At 57.8% G+C, this 20,794-nt stretch overlaps 1 protein-coding gene across 1 annotated transcript; it reads left to right on the plus strand.

Moving 5' to 3' along the window:
- Nucleotides 1-3,343: 3,343 nt before the first annotated feature.
- Nucleotides 3,344-20,489, plus strand: CNGA4 (cyclic nucleotide gated channel subunit alpha 4). The gene is made up of 5 exons (XM_065398783.1): nucleotides 3,344-3,423; nucleotides 3,763-3,873; nucleotides 15,482-15,588; nucleotides 18,624-19,619; nucleotides 20,095-20,489. The coding sequence occupies exons 1-5, from the start codon at nucleotides 3,344-3,346 to the stop codon at nucleotides 20,487-20,489; spliced, it is 1,689 nt and encodes a 562-aa protein (XP_065254855.1).
- The last annotated feature ends 305 nt before the right edge of the window (nucleotides 20,490-20,794 follow it).

A 20,794-nucleotide genomic window follows, 5' to 3' on the forward strand; every position in this document is an offset into this window, starting at 1 on the left:
CGCCAGCTGCTGTACCGGGCCCATGACACCCCCCTCTCAGGGCACCAGGGAACCTGGCGTACCCAGCAGAGGCTGCTACGGAGCTTTTACTGGCCTGGGGTCTTTGTTACTGTCCGGCAGTACTGCCGGTCCTGTGACCCCTGTCAGAGGGGGAGGAAGGCCCAGGACAAGGGGAAAACGGCTTTAGGACCCTTGCCCAGCCTAGAGGAGCCTTTCCAGAGGGTGGCCAAGGTTAAAAGCGGGGCTCTGAACCAAGAGAGCCCGAAGCACAGACCTCCAGACTGGAGCGCTGGAGAAGACCGCAGCCCAGTTGGAACCCCAGGGGTATTGGGGTGGAAAAAGGGCACAGGCCGCATAACCCTTCCCACATGCGAACTGCAAATGCCCTCGAGCACCCCCGACCTAAGGGGGGGCGTGAAACTGGAGGGGCCTGGTGTAATTCTCACCAAGGAATGGGAGGGATGCGGGGGCATCCATGGGAACGGGGGTAGGTTCGAACTTCCCCGGGTCACTGGCTAAAGTGACCCCGCTCAGTTCGGTCTCGAAGGGGGAGATGTGACGAACTGGGACTGTTCTTACTGTGATCTGTAAGTGCTGACAGGGGAGTGTGGCTGGGATGGTCTGCATTGGGGGATGGGAGACTGGCTGGAAATACCTGAGCATGTAACATGAGAACCCAGGAGGGGGCTGGGGCGAGGTGACACCTTTGCCCGGGAAACTGAACAAAGGCTGTGGGAGGGGTCGCTGAAGGCAGGGTCTGGGAAGCTGGCTGGTGAGGTGGCTGGAGGCAGGGAGGGCTCTGACCTCTGGAGGGGGGCTGGGGTGCCCGAGGACCCCAAGATGGACCTAACTGAGGGGTATCCTGTTGTCTGTGCCTGCAAGACCTGTCTCGGACTGTATTCCCGTCGTCTAAATAAACCTTCTGCTTTACTGGCTGGCTGAGAGTCATGGTGAATCGGAGGAAGCCGGGGGTGCAGGGCCCTGAGTCCCCCCACACTCCGTGACACTAGGTTAGCCAGTCTGTGTCCAAATAGGGTCTTTCCCCTCCTCGAAAGGTGAACGCCATCTCTGCCTAGCAGTCCTTCCTCAAATAGCATCCCGTGGTCTAGGAAGCCAAAGCCCTCCTGGCGACACCATCTTCGCAGCCAGGCATTCACCTCCATGATGCATCTGTCTCTGCCCGGGCCCCTACCTTTGACAGGAAGAATCGAAGAGAATACCACCTGCGCTCCAAACTCCTTCACCCGTACTCCCAGAGCCCTGTAGTCACTCTTGATCTGCTCAGTGTCACACCGCGCAGTATCATTTGTGCCCACATGGATGAGTAGCATGGGGTAGTAGTCAGAGGGCTGGATAATCCTCGACAATGCCTCGGTAACGTCTCGGATACGGGCTCCCGGCAGGCAGCATACCTCCCGAGATGAAATGTCAGGGCGACAGATGAGCGCCTCCGTCCCCCTCAGCAGAGTCTCCGACCACCACTACCCTACATTTCCTATTCGCAGTGGTGGCAGCAGACCTCCCAGCCTTAGGGGTACGAGGCTTCTCCTCCTTTGCTGTAGGGGGTGATGCCTTCTTTCCTGTATCAAGAAGAGCATAACGGTTACCTATTACCACGGCGGGAGGGTTCGGAGCAGGGGTGGAGCACTGCCTGCTGCCAGAAGTAACCAGCTGCCAGTGTCCACCCTGAGCCATCTCCTCCTCCACCAGTGGTGTATCAGCAGTCCTGTGTACTGGGACAGCTACCTCAGCTGTCTCCACATGGACACTGTCCAGGAATTGCTCGTGGATTCGGATGCTTCTCAACCTAGCCACCTCCTCCTGTAGCTCCCCCACCTGCTGCCTGAGAGATTCCACCAGCAGGCACCTTTCACATTGGATGGTCCCCCCAGCCTGGATATCAGTAAGTGGAAATTGCAAGTTACAGTCTCTGCAAAACCACACCAGGATCTGGGTAGAAGCATCCATGCTCAGGCGCTCTGTCTGGCTACAGGCGCAGGTGGAGGAGACAGAAGCAGTGCTGGCACAGGTGTTGCGGGTCTTCCTAACCATCATAAGCCTCCCTCTGTCAAACTCCCGTCTGCAGCCCCCTGTCCGCTGAAAGGGTTGTTTAAGCAAGAAGTTTTAGGTTTTAAGGGGAATAAAGGGAAAACAGATAGAACTGGCAAGGGACCCTCGCCCCTTCCCACTCCCCTTCCACACTCCCTTGCGAAACTCCCTGTTAGCAGCCCCTGTTCGCAAAAACAGGGCTGCCGCTGCCAGGCTGGCTGTCTGAGACAGGGCCTCACTGTGACCACGTGGGAATTTTCTGCCATGCGTGCCTCAGTTTTGTTTTCTCTGAATACTGTGTGGGTGCCTCAGTTTCCCCTATGCATGTCTTAAGTCTCTAGGTGGTGGGATCAGGGGGTGTGATTGTTGCAGAGCCCTAGGAGACCAGTGTGATGCTGTCTGCACAGAGACGGGCCGACACCCTGTCTCCTGGCCACTGATGGCCTGGGCCCCTCCCCTGCAAAGGTGCCCACTGAACGTGTTGGAGAACAAAGAGATCAGGTGACCTCCTGGCCTGGGAAAGAGACAAAGGCCAGAGGAGGGGCTGGAGAGTTTCAGTTTGGAGCTGGCTGGGGAAAGAGAGGGAGGCCCAGACCCGGGGTCCGGGCTCCCTGGCCCCAAGATGGACCTGACTTAGGGGTCCGGTTTCTGTACCTACAAGCTCGGTTTTGGACTGTGTTCCTGTCGTCTAATAAACCTTCTGTTTTCCTGGCTGGCCGAGAGTCCCGGTGAATCGCAGGAAGTGGGGGGTGCAGGGCCCTGACTCCCCCACACTCCGTGACAGGGTGGTCCCACTGGCTCCACAGACCCTCCCAAGCTGGGTCGGTCTCAGCCAGGCCTTAGCACCCAGGCAGGGACACCAAAGTCCTGCCCCACAAGCAGCCGTTTAACCCCTTTGCCCCCACGGGGCAGCAATGCCAGGTACAGTGGGGAAACTGAGGCACGCATGGCAGAAAATTCCCACGTGGTCACAGTGAGGCCCTGTCTCAGAGAGCCAGCCTGGCAGCGGCAGCCCTGTTAGCTGGGGGGGGCGCGAGGTCCTCCCGCCAGCGTGGCATGCCGCCCTCAGGGGCCCTGCCGTGGTTCTAACCTGCCCACTCCCCGGGGCTGCCATTACAGCCTGGCACCTGGCCTCATTGGAGCCTTTAGAGTCACAGGCTCTGGGCTCAGGTGCGTGGGGCCCCGTGGGGCCCCAGCTCGGTTGCTAAGATCCAGCGTGAGCTGCCGGAGGAGCCGCTGCTCTGGGCCAGGCTCACAGGGACAGGCCTGGCACGTCACCCAGCCCAGCGCCAGGATGAGCCGCCAGCCGCAGGCCGGCAAGCGGGGGCTGATCAGCACGGCACAGTCCAGCACGGGGGTGGGGCCTGCGGAGGGGTGAGTGGGGTGGGGCAGAGCTCCCTGGTGCCCCACGCGCTGAGCGAGGCCCGGACAGTGTCAGTCCCGGGACAGGTCCCAGGGGGTGCAGGGGAGGGGAGGGGAATTGGCCCCACGGGATGCTGGGGAGAGGCTGCAGGGCCTGGGCCAGGCTATCTGGGGCCTGGGGGCTTCCCTCCTGGCCCTGCGTCGCGGGTGGGGTGGGGTCAGAGCCGGGGGGTCTGTGTGACGGAGCCATCGGTGCCCTCCCCTGCCCCTGGTGCCAGCCGGCGGGTGGACGCCCCAGAGCCCGGGGAGCTCAGAGTCGGTGCCGGGCGCTAACCCCCGTGTCTCTCCCAGCAGCAGTGCCCCAAGGACCTGGGTCCTGGACCCCTCCGGGGACGTGCACTACTGGTGGCTCAGCGTCATGGTGCTTCCCGTCCTGTACAACTGGGTCATCCTGATCTGCAGGTGGGTGCGGCGGGGGCAGGGCTGGGGCAGTGGGGGCAGGGCTGTGGGGGGCGACTGGGGCACAGGCTGGGGGAGAGGGGGCAGGGCTGGGGGGTGTTGGGGGCAGGGCTGGGGGCAGTGGGGGAAGGGCTGTGGGGGAGGCGGGGGCAGGGCTGGGGGCAGTGGGGGCAGGGCTGGGGGGGAGGCGGGGGCAGGGCTGGGGGCAGTGGGGGCACGGCTGTGGTGGGTGACTGGGGCACAGGCTGGGGGAGGGGGGACAGGACTGTGGGGGCAGGGCTGTGGGGGGCGACTGGGGCACAGGCTGGGGAGGGGGGCAGGACTGGGGGGCGTCGGGGGCAGGGTTGGGGCAGTGGGGGCAGGGCTGTGGGGGCAGCGGGGGCACAGGCTGGGGGAGGTGGGGGCAGGACTGGGGGCAGTGGGGGCAGGGCTGTGGGGGGTGACTGGGGCACAGGCTGGGGGAGGGGGGGCAGGACTGGGGGACATTGGGGGCACGGTCTGGGGGCAGTGGGGGAAGGGCTGCGGGGGGCGACTGGGGCACAGGCTGGGGGAGGTGGGGGCAGGACTGGGGGGCGTCGGGGGAAGGGCTGGGGGGCAGTGGGGGCAGGGCTGTGGGTGGCGACTGGGGCATAGGCTGGGGGAGGGGGGGCAGGACTGGGGGGCGTCAGGGGCAGGGCTGGGGGCAGTGGGGGTAGGGTTGTGGGGAGCAGCGGGGGCACAGGCTGGGGGAGGTGGGGGCATGGGCTGGGGGCTGTGGGTTCGGCGGGGGCAGGACTGGGGGCAGTGGGGGCAGGGCTGTGGGGGGCGACTGGGGCACAGGCTGGGGGAGGGGGGCAGGACTGGAGGGCGTCGGGGGCAGGGCTGGGGGGGCAGCGGTGGCACAGGCTGGGGGAGGTGGGGGCAGGACTGGGGGCGTCAGGGGCAGGGCTGGGGGGCAGTGGAGGCAGGGCTGTGGGGGGTGAGTGGGGCACAGGCTGGGGGAGGGGGGCAGGACTGGGGGCGTCGGGGGCAGGGCTGGGGGCTGTGGGGGCAGGGTTGTGGGGGGCAGCGGGGGCACAGGCTCGGGTAGGTGGGGGTATGGGCCTGGGGTTCGGCGGGGGCAGGACTGGGGGCAGTGGGGGCAGGGCTGTGGGGGGCGACTGGGGCACAGGCTGGGGGGCATTGGGGGGCACGGGCTGGGGGCAGTGGGGGGTAGGGCTGCGGGGGGTGACTGGGGCACAGGCTGGGGGAGGTGGGGGCAGGGCTGTGGGGGTGACTGGGGCACAGGCTGGGCCTGGGGGGGCAGGACTGGGGGGCGTCGGGGGCAGGGTTGGGGCAGTGGGGGCAGGGCTGTGGGGGGCAGCGGGGGCACAGGCTGGGGGAGGTGGGAGCAGGACTGGGGGCAGTGGGGGCAGGGCTGTGGGGGCGACTGGGGCACAGGCTAGGCGAGGGGGGGCAGGACTGGGGGGCGTCGGGGGCAGGGCTGGGGGCAGTGGGGGCAGGGCTGTGGGGGGCAGCGGGGGCACAGGCTGGGGAGGTGGGGGCATGGGCTGGGGGCTGTGGGTGCGGCAGGGGCAGGACTTGGGGCGTCGGGGGCAGGGCTGTGGGGGTGACTGGAGCACAGGCTGGGGGAGGGGGGGCAGGACTGGGGGGCGTCGGGGGCAGGGTTGGGGGCAGTGGGGGCAGGGCTGTGGGGGGCGACTGGAGCACAGGCTGGGGGAGGGGGGCAGGACTGGGGGGCATCGGGGGCAGGGCTGGGGCAGTGGGGGCAGGGCTGTGGGGGGCAGCGGGGGCACCACTGGGGGTTCAGCCCAGGGGATCAGCACTGATGGGGGCGCCCCAGATCCGCTGTCCCTCTCCAGCCCCACGTGCCCCGGGAGGCAGCTCAGCATCGCCTGGGCTGGGGGGCATTGGGGGGCACAGGCTGGGGGAGGTGGGGGCATAGGCTGGGGGCTGTGGGTGCGGCAGGGGCAGGACTTGGGGCGTCGGGGGCAGGGCTGTGGGTTCGGCGGGGGCAGGACTGGGGGCAGTGGGGGCAGGGCTGGGGCAGTGGGGGCAGGGCTGTGGGGGGCAGCGGGGGCACCACTGGGGGTTCAGCCCAGGGGATCAGCACTGATGGGGGCGCCCCAGATCCGCTGTCCCTCTCCAGCCCCACGTGCCCCGGGAGGCAGCTCAGCATCGCCCCCTAGTGCTGAGGCTGCCAAGTACCCAGGAGTCCTGGCTGCTGCTGCTCCCTCACCCCAGTGTCCTCCTTCCTGTCCTCTTCCAGTGCGCGGCTACCAGCTGCTGAGCTCCACCCCAGAGGTGGCTGCATCCCAGGGCCGGGCGGGCGGCTGTGGGCCGAGAGGGGGTTGTTACTGGCCCAGCCGAGTTCAGGGGGACAAGCTGACTGAGGGCAGGTCCGGTGCAAGGATATTTTACGCCCTAGGCAAAACTTCCACCCCACCCCCCCCCCCCCGCCCCCGTAACATCGGTTCATTGAGGGGCAAATCCCAACGAGCCTTTATAGACCCCAGGGGCCAGCCGTGCCCAGGGGCTGCTCCCCAGACCAGGTTCCCCCCCCCCGCCCCCTGAACTCCCCTGGAGGGTGCACAGCCCCCCCCTATGCCCGATGGCAGCCTGAGCTTGCAGCCCAGCGGGGGCGGGGGCGGAGGGACAGGGCAGAAAGAACAACAAGACGCCCGGCCCGCCTCACGGTGGCGGAGAGTCACAGTTCCCCGCAGAGACCCCTGTACCCTCTCCCTCACACAGAATGGACATGCAGAAGGTACCTAATTAAAAGCACTAAACTTGGGAATAAAAAATGTCAGTCACAGGTTTTTTGATATGCCCTGAAGATTGTCAGACATTTATTTGCAAAATCCTTATACTGCAAAATTTGTAGTAAGGGCGAGTCAGCTGTCTTGCTGAATACAACATGAAATATTATGGAATGCATGATGCAGCTCTTCTCTGTCTTACATTTTCTTAATCAGTATTTCTAAGCTGATTTTATATTTTAAATGTACTCTTAAGCCTTCATAAAGTAATCATTCCAGATTACAACATATTTAACTCACTGAAACAGGCATTATTTGAAATTAATCAGTCACAGAGGTTTAGTGTGTTCATAACTATGTTCATTGCTTTTAGAAAAAGGGAACATTCATTTACTGGGTGTGATCTCCAGAACAATACACATGTTTATGAAATTTCACCAACTTTAAAAAATATGTTTCCAAAGATTTTAGGCATAACAAAGGATTTTATATCTTACTAAGGTACTGATTTTGCTTAAAACTAGTTCATTAGATAGTCAGAAGTAAAGAAAGGGAAACTCTGTCCAGCTATCTGGAAGCAAAGGGCTGTTGCTTCTTTCAATGGGGGTTGGGGGAGAGGGGGTGAAGGGAGGAATGGATGGACAGAAAGGACAGGAAGACTTTGGAAGTAAGTTTTTTTTACTATAGTAATTAAAATGTGTATTTTAGATAAGGGCGGTCTTTTGAGAAAACCATATGTCTGAAGATCCCAGCATTTAAGGCTAAAGATGATGATTATTAATAGAGATATCCTATCTTCTAGAACTGGAAGGGACCCTGAAAGGTCATTGAGTCCAGCCCCCTGCCTTCACTAGCAGGACCAAGTACTGATTTTGCCCCAGATCCCTAAGTGGCCCCCACAAGGATTGAACTCACAACCCTGGGTTTAACAGGCTAATGCCCAAACCACTGAGCTATCCCTCCCCCATTTTAGATTGTGCATCTAAAAATCTCTGCTAGGATTTTTTAGAGATGTCATTTTATAATCTTCACCAACTCACTAATGAAATATTTTAAAGCAAATTTTAAACTAAGGTCCTGTAGACTGACACGTTCTGAGTATTACAGTCATGAACAACTGTTTCTGTCAGTACATTCAGAAACTGATAGGAGATACCTGGGGGTTGGCAAATGCCTGTTAAATGTCTTCATTGCCCCTTGACTGGCTCTGGAACAGTTTCAGGGTTCTGCTAATAGGTCTGGCCGGCTGGAGACTGTTTCTCTTTTAACTACTAGATTCAGAGCCTATCAGAACAGGGACAGGAAAACCAGTTGGGTGCCCTACCAGCTGCCTATGCCTGAGGACGGCCTGGGCGCCCCCAACCACTTGCCCCCCTAGGCCACTGCCTAGTTCGCCTAGTGGCTGCACCGGCCCTGACTGAGGGGATGCACTAGGGGCCCCCCGGGCTGTCAGTTCCCCGCCGCTCCGGGTCATGGGGCCTTTACCTGTCTCTGGCCCTGGCCCCACAGGTCCAAGCGCCTCCCGCATCCCCCACCCCCAGCAGGACAGCGCTGCCATCCCCAGCGGGCAGGTGGGACCAGGGCCTAGCACGGGGCATTGGTGGCACAGCTCTGCCAGCCCTAGTGTCGGCCTCTCTGGGGCGCTGTGACGATATTGACATAAACTGGGACCATATAGATCATTGTTGCAACCAAGGTCCTGTAGTGGCACCCAAATCTTGTATAAAGGGGGTCAAATGGGGTGTCTAAGACAAGGTTATGGTTTACTGGTTATGATTATGCTGTCTATATCTGTGTATCAGTTTTGTAGTTGAAGTTATGAATATTGGCTCTATACTGTCTGTATGGCAAATTTATGCTATGCTTCTGGGTGACATCCCAGACAAGCTGGGATTAGCTCTGCCTAGCCTGCTTGATGGCCCATTAAGGACCATCAGCTATACAATGGACCCATTGAGAGAAGGCAAATATGCCTTGAGACTCAGCAAATTATGCAGGGACTGGCCCATGTGACTCCAGACTCCATTTTGCTGTAATTTTCCACAGTAAGAACAAAGAGGTGTTCTTACACCTGGAAAAGACTATATAAGGCTGATGCCTCATCTCCATCTTGTCTTCAATCCTGCTTCATACCTCTGGAGGAACTTTGCTACAAGCTGAAGCTTTGAACAAAGGACTGAGGACCCATCCCAGCGGGGGATGTATTCCAGAGACTTGATTGGAACCTGCAATTTATTCTATTGCGGCTACAAGCCTGAACCAAGAACTTTGCCATTACTGTATGTAATTGATTCCATTTAACCAATTAAATTATAGGAGATATCCTATCTCCTAGAACTGGAAGGGACCTTGAAAGGTCATCGAGTCCAGCCCCCTGCCTTCACTAGCAGGACCAAGTACTGATTTTGCCCCAGATCCCTAAGTGGCCCCTGCAAGGATTGAACTCACAACCCTGGGTTTAGCAAGCCAATGCTCAAACCACTGAGCTATCCCTCCCCCCCAAATTTTAACTCTCATCTCTGTCTTTTTTTTTTTTTATCAATAAACCTTTAGATTTTAGGTTCTAAAGGATTGGTAACAGCGTGATTTGTGGGTAAGATCTGATTTGTATATTGACCTGGGTCTGGGGCTTGATCCTTTGGGATCAGGAGAACCTTTTTCTTTTACTGGGGTATTGGTTTTCATAACCATTTGTCCCCATAACGAGTGGCACTGGTGGTGATACTGGGAAACTGGAGTGTCTAAGGAGATTGCTTGTGAGACTTGCGGTTAGCCAGTGGGGTGAGACCGAAGTCCTCTTAGTCTGGCTGGTTTGGTTTGCCTTAGAGGTGGAAAAACCCCAGCCTTGGGCTGTAACTGCCCTGTTTGAGCAATTTGTCCTGAGTTGGCACTCTCAGTTGGGTTCCGCCAGAACCGCATCGTCACAGTGGCGTAGTCGTGCTTGGATCCACAGAACCAGGTCAATTAAGCTTTGGGTCAGAACCCCACGCTATCCACATTTGAATTTTGGGATTGAGAGTTTTGTTGGTTAAAGAGCTGCTGCAATGGCTGAGCAAAGAGCATATGAGGGACTTGGCAAAAAAGCCCTGGAAAATTTGTGTTCAGAAAAGAGGATAAGCTTTAGAAAGAAAGCTACAAAGGAAGAACTGAGAAATCTATTAATAGCCAGTGATCAGGGGGCAAGAGCACAGCCCTTACCTGAGGCTACAGAAGATGCAGAAAAAATTAGAGTGCAAAAGGCAACAAGTAAACTGCAACTTGAGCATGAACAGAAGCTAGCAGATCTTCGATTGCTGGAGAAGCAAAAAATAGCAGAATTAGAAAGAGAGAGAGAGAAGGAGGCTGCTGAGAGAGAAGAGAGAGCTCGTAAGGGGCGTCTAGAGCTGCTCGCTGCTGAACAGGAGACTCGCAAGATGGAACAGGAGACGGCCAGACTTCAGCTCCAAGTAATGGAAGAGCGGAGAAGTCATCCCCACCTGGTACTCCACTTCCCCCCCCCCCATGAGAAAAACTGGGAAAGGATGTGTCCCATTTACAATGATACTGAGGATATAGAGGAGTTTTTGTCTACCTTTGAACGCCTCTGCAATCTGTACCAGATCCCCGAGGGTCAGCGAATGCCTGTCCTGCTGACCAGACTGACTGGAAAAGCCAGGGAGGTATTTAATGAATTGGGGGAACAAGAAGCCTTGGATTATGGGTGGTTTAAAGATTCTGTGTTAAGGCGGTTCAAGGTTACTCCTGAATCTAACAGAGTTAAGTTTAGAAAGTTTAAGATGTCTAATGATTGTACTTTTGTAGAATGTGCTCATAAGCTGAGGGGTTTTGTTAAAAAGTGGGTTATGGGAGCCAAGGCACATGGGAGTTTTGAAAAACTGCTGGATTTAATAACTTTGGAACAGTTCTTAGACATTGTGCCTGACCATGTGAGAGCAGCTGTGTGTGACAGGGACCCCGAGTCGGTCCTACGGGCAGCAGAGATTGCGGATGCCCATACCCAAAACAGGGCTCGAGAAGGGTGTAAAACCCCGGGGAAAACTAATCACCATTCTCCCCAGTTCAAGAGGAGGGAAGGATTTAAAAGTAAACCTGACTCTTCTAAAGGAGTTCAAGGGGGCCCGGAGGGTAGGAACTCACATCCCAGGACGGAACAGGTTACATGCTATCACTGTGGTATGCTGGGCCACATGAGACCAGACTGCCCGACACTGAAGGGCAGTCCAAAACCAGGAACCCCAAATGCCACGGCAAATGCTAACCCTGTTGTTATAAACTCACAGGCAAGCTACACAGAGCCCAGCTCTATTGCCCTGTGTGCAAATGCTGTTTCTGTGGTCTCTGAAGAATTTGACCTTAAAACTCACATTAAAGCTAAATATGGGGGAAATAATGCAGAGTTTATTAGCAGTGCAGAAGTGAATGGAGTAAGGTGTATGGCATGGAGGGACACCGCAGCAGATATCTCTTTGGTTAAAGCAAGTCTTGTCAGGAAGGAAGATTATTTGCCAGGTGAAGATGTAACTGTTGTAGCCTTATCTGAGTATTTTGTCCGGGTGCCTTTGGCTAAAAGCCACCTGAAATGGAAGGGATTTGAGGGCACCATGGTTGTGGGAGTAAAAGACACAATCCCTAAGGATATTATGATTGGAAATGATATTAAAGCTATGGTCAGTCAAGTTAACACAAACCAGGCACAGGAGAGGATTGATCCTAAGGTTGTGCCTATGGAGGGTTTCTCCAAAAGTTTGTCTTTGGAAAGTAGCTGTTTGGCTGTGAATGAAGTTTCTGAATGTCTGTCTAATGTCTCAGAAATAAATCTGGAATTAGATCAAGCAAAGGGAGAGGAGAACAAGGAGATTTTGGATGAGCCTAGGCAGTCTTGTGAGCTGATGGCTTTATCTAGTCAGCAGTTTGGGAAGGCAAGGAGAGTGGAAGATGAGTGTCCCCATACCTTACCTGTTTCCTGTGTGAAGAATAGTGACAGTGAAGGAAATGTGCCTGTGTCTGTCAGGGTTATTGACTTGCCTATGGAGGAAGCTACCCCAGTCTCCAAGCAGTTGTCTGTGAACAGCCCGGTGTGTTGGGACAAGGGAAATGAAATCCCAAACTGTGTGTCTAGTAAAGGAAAATGCGTCTCCAACTTTTCTTTGTCTGTGAAGCAGACAGAGGGTGCTTTTCAGCCTGTGATGGTTGAGAATAGTGCAGTTGTCTCAGAGTTGGTTCTGGATTCAACTAAAGCCCAGGAAGGAAATGGTCCCAAGTTTGTGTCTGCTGGGGAGAATGGCACTGTAACTAAGTTGCATCCAGTTAGTGTCTTAGCAAAATCCCAGAGACCAGACAATTCTGGTGCTTGTATTTTGCCTGTTGCTCATGTGTGGTTGGAGAAGGGTGTAACAGCTCTGTCTAATCAGGGTGATACCCTAGCCAGGGCACAAGGAGAGCAGAAAGGTAATTTGGTTGTGGTACCTGTGACGAACTGGGACTGTTCTTACTGTGGTCTTTGAATGCTGAGAGGGGAGTGTGGCTAGTATAGTCTGCATTGGGGGATGGGAGACTGACCGACAGAGAATACCTGAGCACGTAACATGAGAACCCAGGGAGGGGTTAAAGGCCAGGTGACACCTTTGCCCAGGAAACTGAACGAAGGCTGTGGGAGGGGTTGCTGAAGGCAGAGTTTCAGGAGTGGGCTGGTGATGTGGCTGGGAGGCAGACAGGGCTCTGACCTCCCAAGAGGGCTGGGGCGTTCTGGGACCCCAAGATGGACCTAACTGGGGGGGATCCTGTTGTCTGCGCCTGCAAGACCTGTCTCGGACTGTATTCCTGTCGTCTAAATAAACCTTCTGCTTTACTGGCTGGCTGAGAGTCATGGTGAATCGCAGGAAGCCGGGGGTGCAGGGCCCTGAGTCCCCCATACTCCGTGACAGTACCTACTGACAGTTTAACAACTTGTAGCAAAAAGGAAAAAATTCCTAAGCTTGTGTGTGGCAAAGGAAAGGAGAATGCTTCTGACCTTTCATCTAGTGAGTCTATGGGTTTGCCTGAAAGGAGATTGTGTAGAAATCTGCCTGATGGGCCAAAGGTGATCCTGGATGTAAGTAAGACCCAGACAGAGTCTGTTGTTGCTCAGGAAAGTGTTCCTTTAGAGCAAGCCCTAGGTGAAGAGGGTAAGGGCAGAATTTCTGTGAGGGGTGAATTGCTGCTTAGAAAAGCTCCTGAGGAAAGGAATCCTCATGGTAATCTGTGCAAGCAGTTCCCTGCAACTGAAGGGTGTGAGAATGATTTAATCAAGGAAGTTTCAGTTCCTAACAGCCAGAAGTTGTCTGTTGTGAATGGATCCACTGACTTTCCTTTCGAAAGATCCAGTGTGGGTAGCTTTGAGAAGGTCTCAGAGGAAGTAAAAGTTGTTAAGGAATTGAGGCAGCCCTATAAACAAGTGGCTGTGTGGGGCCAACGTGTTGGGGAGACAATGGTGTTGGAACAGGAATGTCTCCGTTCTGATTCTTTAAATGAGCAGTTTGTGCTTCAGGGTCTGAGGACAGATTTGGTTACTGATGTGTCAGAGCACAGCAGTTTTAAGGCTAAATGCTTGAGGATGCAGGGGAGAGCAAGCAAACTCTCATCCTCAGACTCTTTAGATTTGTGTGGTATCTCTTTAAGACAGAGTCCAGCCTTGGAAATGATAGCAGTTACGAATATGAAAACTGGTGGACTGGCTCTGGTCTGGGGTAGTGCAAATTACTTGCCTGGCTGGGAGAGGAAGGACTTGCTAATAGCTGTTAGCACAGAGAGCCCACCCCATCAGCCAGTGAATTCTGTTAAGCAAGAGAAATCAGGGTTTGATCCGGCAGGACAAGGAGGAAAGAGAAAACTGAATTTTGCAAAGGGAAGCCACAGGTTAACCCTAAAGTGCCCAAACTCCAATGGTATTGAGCCAAAGGTGTGCCATGACAAACATGATTGTAGATGGACACTTGCCATGAACTTGTTGTTATTGCTAATGGTAAATTTTGTAACAAATGTGTTGCTATTGCCACAAACTGTAAAAATGTACAATGTGCCTAATCTTTTGGAGAATCCCTTGAACATGTTAAAAGGAATACATGAGAACACACGTTATGATAAAAGGCCTTGTTATACTGATGTTTCACAGTTAATGCCTGTAAACAATATTGGAACTTTTCACAGGGGAAAAGCCATTCCAGACCTAATGTGCTGTATAAAAAAGGGAAAGTGAGGCACACTACCATATTGCTTTCATGGCTAAATGCCAAGATTCCTGTACTATAAACAACATTAATATCTACATTAACTTGATGTTAATTGGGTTCCAAACATTTGCCAGAACTTGTATGGATAAAGTAGCTGTTTTCTTTAGCTCTTGGCAAGATCACATGAGACATACAGGAACCATGCTGCAAGAGCAGATCTAATCCACTATTGTTCTAACTAAGTTTTACCTTGAGTTTGTAAAGAGGTTCAATCATGTTGTTGAACATGATTTTGATAAACCATTTCTGTTATACACTGGTATGGCTTCTAACCCAATACTAGCTGTAGTGAGACAGAACCCAGGATGGGGAGCTCTTGGGATGTAGTCAGGGATGTTTGTGTCATCCCTTCCTGCATCCATTTTGCGTCGAGGGTGTGACGTTATTGACATAAACTGGGACCATATAGATCATTGTTGCAACAAGGTCCTGTAGTGGCACCCAAATCTTGTATAAAGGGGGTCAAATGGGGTGTCTAAGACAAGGTTATGGATTACTGGTTATGATTATGCTGTCTGTATGTGTGTATCAGTGATGTAGTTGAAGTTATGAATATTGGCTCTATACTGTCTGTATGGCAAACATGCTATGCTTCTGGGTGACATCCCAGACAAGCTGGTGTTAGCTCTGCCTAGCCTGCTTGATGGCCCATTAAGGACCATCAGCTATACAATGGACCCATTGAGAGAAGGCCAATATGCCTTCAGACTCAGCAAAGTATGCAGGGACTGGCCCATGTGACTGCAGGCTCCATTTTGCTGTAATTTTCCACAGTAAGAACAAAGGGGTGTTCTTACACCTGGAAAAGACTATATAAGGCTGAGGCCTCGTCTCCATTTTGTCTTCAATCCTGCTTCACACCTCTGGAGGAACTTTGCTACAAGCTGAAGCTTTGAACAAAGGACTGAGGACCCATCCCAGCGGGGGATGTATTCCAGAGACTTGATTTGAACCTGCAGTTTATTCTATCGCTGCTGCAAGCCTGAACCAAGAACTTTGCCATTACTGTATGTAATTGATTCCATTTAACCAATTCTAACTCTCATCTCTATCTTTTTCCTTTTATGAATAAACCTTTAGATTTTAGATTCTAAAGGATTGGCAACAGCGTGATTTGTGGGTAAGATCGGATTTGTATATTGACCTGGGTCTGGGGCTTGATCCTTTGGGATCAGGAGAACCTTTTTCTTTTACTGGGGTCTTGGTTTTCATAACCATTTGTCCCCATAACGAGTGGCACTGGTGGTGATACTGGGAAACTGGAGTGTCTAAGGAAATTGCTTGTGAGACTTGCGGTTAGCCAGTGGGGTGAGACCGAAGTCCTCTTAGTCTGGCTGGTTTGGTTTGCCTTAGAGGTGGAAAAACCGCAGCCTTGGGCTGTAACTGCCCTGTTTAAGCAATTTTTCCTGAATTGGCACTCTCAGTTGGGTCCCGCCAGAACCGCATCGTCACAGGCGCCTGCCCCAGCTGCAACCGAGCCCACGAGCCGAGTGCCCCCCGGGCAGGGTGGGGGGTGTCCACGCCAGGAGGGGAAGGAGGCGCCTGTGCCCAGCAGGGGCTGCAGTCCTGGGCACCGGGGTGATGCACTGGCTCATTCCCTCACAGGTCCTGCTTCCCCGCGGTGCAGCAGCAGCACGTGGCCCTGTGGCTGAGCCTGGATTACCTGAGTGACCTGCTCTACCTGCTGGACATCGCAGTGCGCTTCCACACCGGTGAGTGCCGCGGCCCTGCCCCCCAGCCCCCGCCTGCCGAGCCCAGCCCTACTGCCCCTCAGCCCCCTGCCCGCCGCGCTTCCACACCGGTGAGTGCCGCGGCCCTGCCCCCCAGCTCCCTGCCCTCCAGCCCCCGCCTGCCGAGCCCAGCCCTACTGCCCCTCAGCCCCCTGCCCGCCGCGCTTCCACACTGGTGAGTGCTGCAGCCCTGCCCCCCAGCTCCCTGCCCTCCAGCCCCCACCTGCCGAGCCCAGCCCTACTGCCGCTCAGCCCCCTGCCCGCCGCGCTTCCACACTGGTGAGTGCTGCGGCCGTGCCCCCCAGCCCCCGCCCGCCGCGCCCAGCCCTACTGCTCCCAGCCCCCCCCCCGCCACGCCGCGCCATGCCCCGCTGCCCCTCAGCCCCCCACCCGCCGCGCTTCCACACCGGTGAGTGCTGCGGCCCTGCCCGCCGCGCCCCGCCCTACTGCTCCCAGCCCCCCACCGGCCGCGCTTCCACACCGGTGAGTGCCGCGGCCCTGCCCCCCAGCCCCCGCCTTCCGAGCCCAGCCCTACTGCCTCTCAACCCCCTGCCCGCCGCGCTTCCACACCGGTGAGAGCTGCAGCCGTGCCCCCCTGCCCCCCAGCCCCCGCCCACCGTGCCGCGCCCCACTGCTCCCAGCCCCCCACTCGCCGCGCTTCCACACCGGTGAGTGCCACGGCCCTGCCCCCCCAGCCCCCGCCCACCGTGCCCAGCCCTACTGCTCCCAGCCCCCCACCCGCCACGCCGCGCCACGCCCCACTGCCCCTCAGCCCCCTGCCCGCTGCGCTTCCACACCTGTGAGTGCCGCGTCCAATGTCCATGTTCAGGGTGACTCCAGTCAGTGACTGGGGATCTCAATCCTTATGGCTTAAGGTTTCCCCCTCTTGAAACCCAAAGCAGATCTGAGATGAAGTAGGATCATGTCCCAGGGTTCTTATACATTTCCAGCAGCCTTTTGCCCTGAGAAAACATTAGGCTCAACTTTCCTTCTCCTAAACATCCTGGCAATTAGCACACGGTAATTTATCCATTAAACAGTTCAGATACAGGTTACCACAACCTTCAAAGAGACATATAGACAATAATACTATTTCACTCAAGTATCATCCTAAATGTTACAGAGGGTCCTGTGGCACCTTTAAGACTAACAGAAGTATTGGGAGCATAAGCTTTCGTGGGTAAGAACCTCATTTCTTCAGATGCAAGAAGTGAGGTTCTTACCCACGAAAGCTTATGCTCCCAATACTTCTGTTAGTCTTAGGGCTGGTCCACACTACCCGCCTGATTCGGCGGGTAGAGATCGATCTTCTGGGATCGATTTATCACGTCTCATCTGGACGCAATAGATCGATCCCAGAAGCGCTCCCCCGTCGACTGCGGAACTCCTGCTCGCCGAGAGGAGGAAGCGCTGTCGACGGGGGAGCTTGCCTGCGCCGCGTGGACCCGAAGTAAGTACTTTTAGTTCGATATAGGAAACGTCGACTTCAGCTACGCTATTCTCGTAGCTGAAGTTGCGTTTCCTAGATCGATCCCCTGCCCCAGTGTGGACCAGCCCTTAAAGGTGCCACAGGACCCTCTGTTGCTTTTTACAGATTCAGACTAACACGGCTACCCCTCTGATCCTAAATGTTAACATTCCTTTTTTGATCTTTGAATTAAAGCTATAGCAATAGACAAGACTGGTTTGCTTACATCACAAGCCCTGAGCAAACACCTCCCCTTCTACCTCTAACAATGCCGGCTGCATTTCAAAGCTCTGTTCATTTACAGTTCTTCCTAACCAGTCTCTAAAGTTCGGCCATGGGTCAGGTCAGTCGGTGAGTTAATTAACTCTTTCTGGCCTTGTCACCTTTCAATGAAATATTATATTATACTCAGAACGTCACACCCGGGCAGAGGTGTCACCTGGCCTCCAACCCCCCATCCTGGTTCTCATGTTACGTGCTCAGGTCTCCTCCCTCAAGGCCAGTCTCCCATCCCCAATACAGACCGTCCCAGCCAAACCCCCCTGCAACCTTCCCCAGCCAACACTCCCCACTCCCTCCTGCGTCACAGGCACCCACATAGTATTCAAAGAAAACATTACGAGCATTCCCAGTTCGTCACACCGTGCCCAGCCCCACTGCCCCCTAGCCCCCACCCTCCCCACGCCCCCTGCCCCCACCTGCCACACCCAGCCCAACTGCCCCCAGCCCACTGAGCCCAGCCCAACTGCCCCCAGCCCACTGAGGCCCCCCCCAGCCCCCTGCCCCCAACCCCCCGGCCCACTGAGCCCAGCCCCCAGCCCCCTGCCCCCGCCCGCCCCTTGCCCCCCTGCCCACCGCGCCCGGCCCCACTGTCTCCCAGCCCCCCGCCCGCCATGCCCAGCCCCACTGCCCCCCTGCCCTCCAGCCCCCCGCCCGCCATGCCCAGCCCCACTGCCCCCCTGCCCCCGCCCGCTGCACCCAGCCCCCCTGCCCCACTTCGTCACACATGGGGTTTGGGGGCTTTGGCTGGGCAGTGACTCCGAGAGGGGACCCTGGGGACCCGGCCTGGCTGGGCGGGGGGGAAGTGCTGGCAGCTTGTCCCCAGGCATCAGCACCCGGGGCCGATCACCTTATTCTCTTTCCCATGGGGACTGCAGTTCCCAGCATGCACCGCTACTCCCAGACCCCAATGCCCCAGCTGAGCACAGAGCGGTGCATGCTGGGACTCGTAGTCTGCACAGGCCACACTGTCACCCTCGGCACGCAGGAGGCTGCAGGCCCAGCACCCTGGGCCGCACCGTGCCCGGGAGGAACCAGTGCCAAGGCCAGAGCTGGTGCCGGGGGCTTGGGATGCTTCTCTGAGCCCCCCAGAGAGCCCCCAGCCCCGGGACATGCTGGGCTCTGCCCCAGCTGCACCCCCAGCCCTGGGGGAGACGCCCTTAGCAAACACCGACCCCCGGGACCCCCCCCGGAGCCCTGCATGGGGCGCATGCACAGAGCTGTGGGGGCCTGTGCTCAGCCCCCCGCCCCGTCTGCCCCCCCTCCGCAGGGTTCCTGGAGCAGGGCATCCTGGTGAGGGACCGGGCCCAGATCTCCCGGCGCTACCTGCGCTCCGCACACCTGCCGTGGGACGTGGCCTCGGTGCTGCCCACCGACCTGCTGTACCTGCGGCTGGGGCTGCACGTGCCGGCCGTGCGGGCCAACCGATTCCTGCGTACGCCGCGCCTCTTCGAGGCCTTCGACCGGCGGGAGACGCGCACGGCCTACCCCCACGCCTTCCGCATCGCCAAGCTCATGCTCTACGTCTTCGTCACCATCCACTGGAACGCCTGCGTCTACTACGCGCTCTCGGGCGCCATCGGCTACGGGGCGGACAGCTGGGTGTACCCCAACCACAGCCGGCCCGGCTTCGCCCGCCCGCTGCGCCAGTACCTCTACAGCTTCTACTTCTCCACGCTGGTGCTCACCACCGTGGGCGACACGCCCCCGCCCCAGCGCCAGGAGGAGTTCCTCTTCATGGTGGCCGGCTTCCTGCTGGCTGTCATGGGCTTCGCCACCATCATGGGCAGCATGAGCTCCGTCATCTCCAGCATGAGCACGGCCGAGGCCGCCTTCTACCCCGACGCCGAGCGGCTGAAGGGCTACCTGCGTCTGCAGCGCGTGGGCCGGCGCCTGGAGACCCGCGTGGCCCGCTGGCACCAGCACCTGCAGCTCAACAAGAAGGTGACCAACGAGCAGCAGGTCCTGCAGCACCTGCCCGAGCGGCTGCGGGCCGAGGTGGCGGTGAGCGTGCACCTGGCCACACTGCGCAAGGTGCAGCTCTTCCAGACCTGCGAGCGGGGCCTGCTGGAGGAGCTGGTACTCAAGCTGCGGCCCCAGGTCTACAGCCCGGGCGAGTACGTGTGCCGGAAGGGCGACATCGGGCGGGAGATGTACTTCATCCGCGAGGGGCAGCTGGCCGTGGTGGGCGACGACGGGCGCACGCACTTCGCCGTGCTGGGCGAGGGGCTGTACTTCGGCGAAATCAGCATCATCAACATCAAGGGTAACGCCCGGCTGCCGGCTCCCGCCCCGACTGCAGCCCCCTGCCCCCGCCCACTGCTCCCGCCCGCCCCGCAGGCCCTGCTCCGGCCCCGCATCCCTCTGCTCCCCCCCACCCTGTCCCCCCTCCTCCCTTCCTGCCCCACAGCCCCTGCTCATGCCCCGCAGCTGCCTGCTCCCGATCCGCAGCCCCCTGCTCCCACCCCGACCTGCAACCCCCTGTTCCCCCCAGCTCTGCCTCCAGCCCCCTGCTCCCACCCATTATCTCTTCCTGGAGCCTAGGGTGGGCTTCCCCCCAGCTCTGCCAGTGCCCTGACCCACAGCCCCCCCATTATCCCAGCCCTGCCTCCAGCCCGACCAGCTCTGCCAGTGTCCCTCACTCCTGACCATGCCGGGCCCAGCTGGGATGTGGGGGCTCGCCTGGCTGCACCCCTGGGGTGAGTGGGGGGTCTTGGTCCCAGCAGGTCCTGTCTCCCCAGGGAACAAGTCGGGGAACCGGCGCACGGCCAACATCCGGAGCATCGGCTACTCAGACCTGTTCTGCCTCTCCAAGGAGGACCTGCGGGAGGTGCTGGGCGAGTTCCCCAGCGCCAAGGCCGCGCTGGAGGCCAAGGGCCGGGAGATCCTGCTGGGCATGGACAAGCTGGATGTGAACGCCGAGGCGGAGGAGACCGCGCGCCAGCAGGAGGCCGAGCGGCGCACGGGGGCCCTGGAGGACGCGCTGGACGCCCTGCAGACCAAGTTCGCCCGGCTGTTGGCCGAGCTGGAGTCCAGCGCCTTCAAGCTAGCCCTGCGCATCGAGTACCTGGAGTGGGAGACACGGGGCTGGGCTGGCGCCAGCGGGGAGGGCCAGGGGGCTGCGCCCGGGCAGTGAGGGACAAGGGCCGGCTCCTGGCCCCTGCCAGGCCCCCCCCCCGGAGAGGCCGGCGGGCCCCAGTGCAGAGCAGGGCCAGGCTGCTGAGGTGGGGGAGCCTGGTGTCACCGACTCCCAGGTCCTGCCCACTCGTGGCCCCGTGCGGTCCATGGGGGGGGGGACCCCCTTCAGTGCGACAGCCCTTCTCGGGGGTCCACTTTCTCCCGGGGTCAGGCCCCTCCACCTCCTGGAGCCCCACCTCTCTGAGCCTTAGCACGTCTGTCTCTGCCGTGGGCCCCCTCAGGGAGTCCACTCGCTCTGGACCC

This window comes from Emys orbicularis, chromosome 1, assembly GCF_028017835.1.
Source record: "Emys orbicularis isolate rEmyOrb1 chromosome 1, rEmyOrb1.hap1, whole genome shotgun sequence".
Taxonomy (NCBI): Eukaryota; Metazoa; Chordata; order Testudines; family Emydidae; genus Emys; species Emys orbicularis.

Coding starts and splice junctions, on each gene's coding strand:
- CNGA4 (XM_065398783.1), top strand. CDS start 3,344: ATGAGCCGCCAGCCGCAGGCCGGCAAGCGGGGGCTGATCAGCACGGCA. Junction 3,424..3,762: donor GGGGTGGGGCCTGCGGAGGG/GTGAGTGGGGTG, acceptor TGTCTCTCCCAG/CAGCAGTGCCCCAAGGACCT. Junction 19,620..20,094: donor CAGCATCATCAACATCAAGG/GTAACGCCCGGC, acceptor CTGTCTCCCCAG/GGAACAAGTCGGGGAACCGG.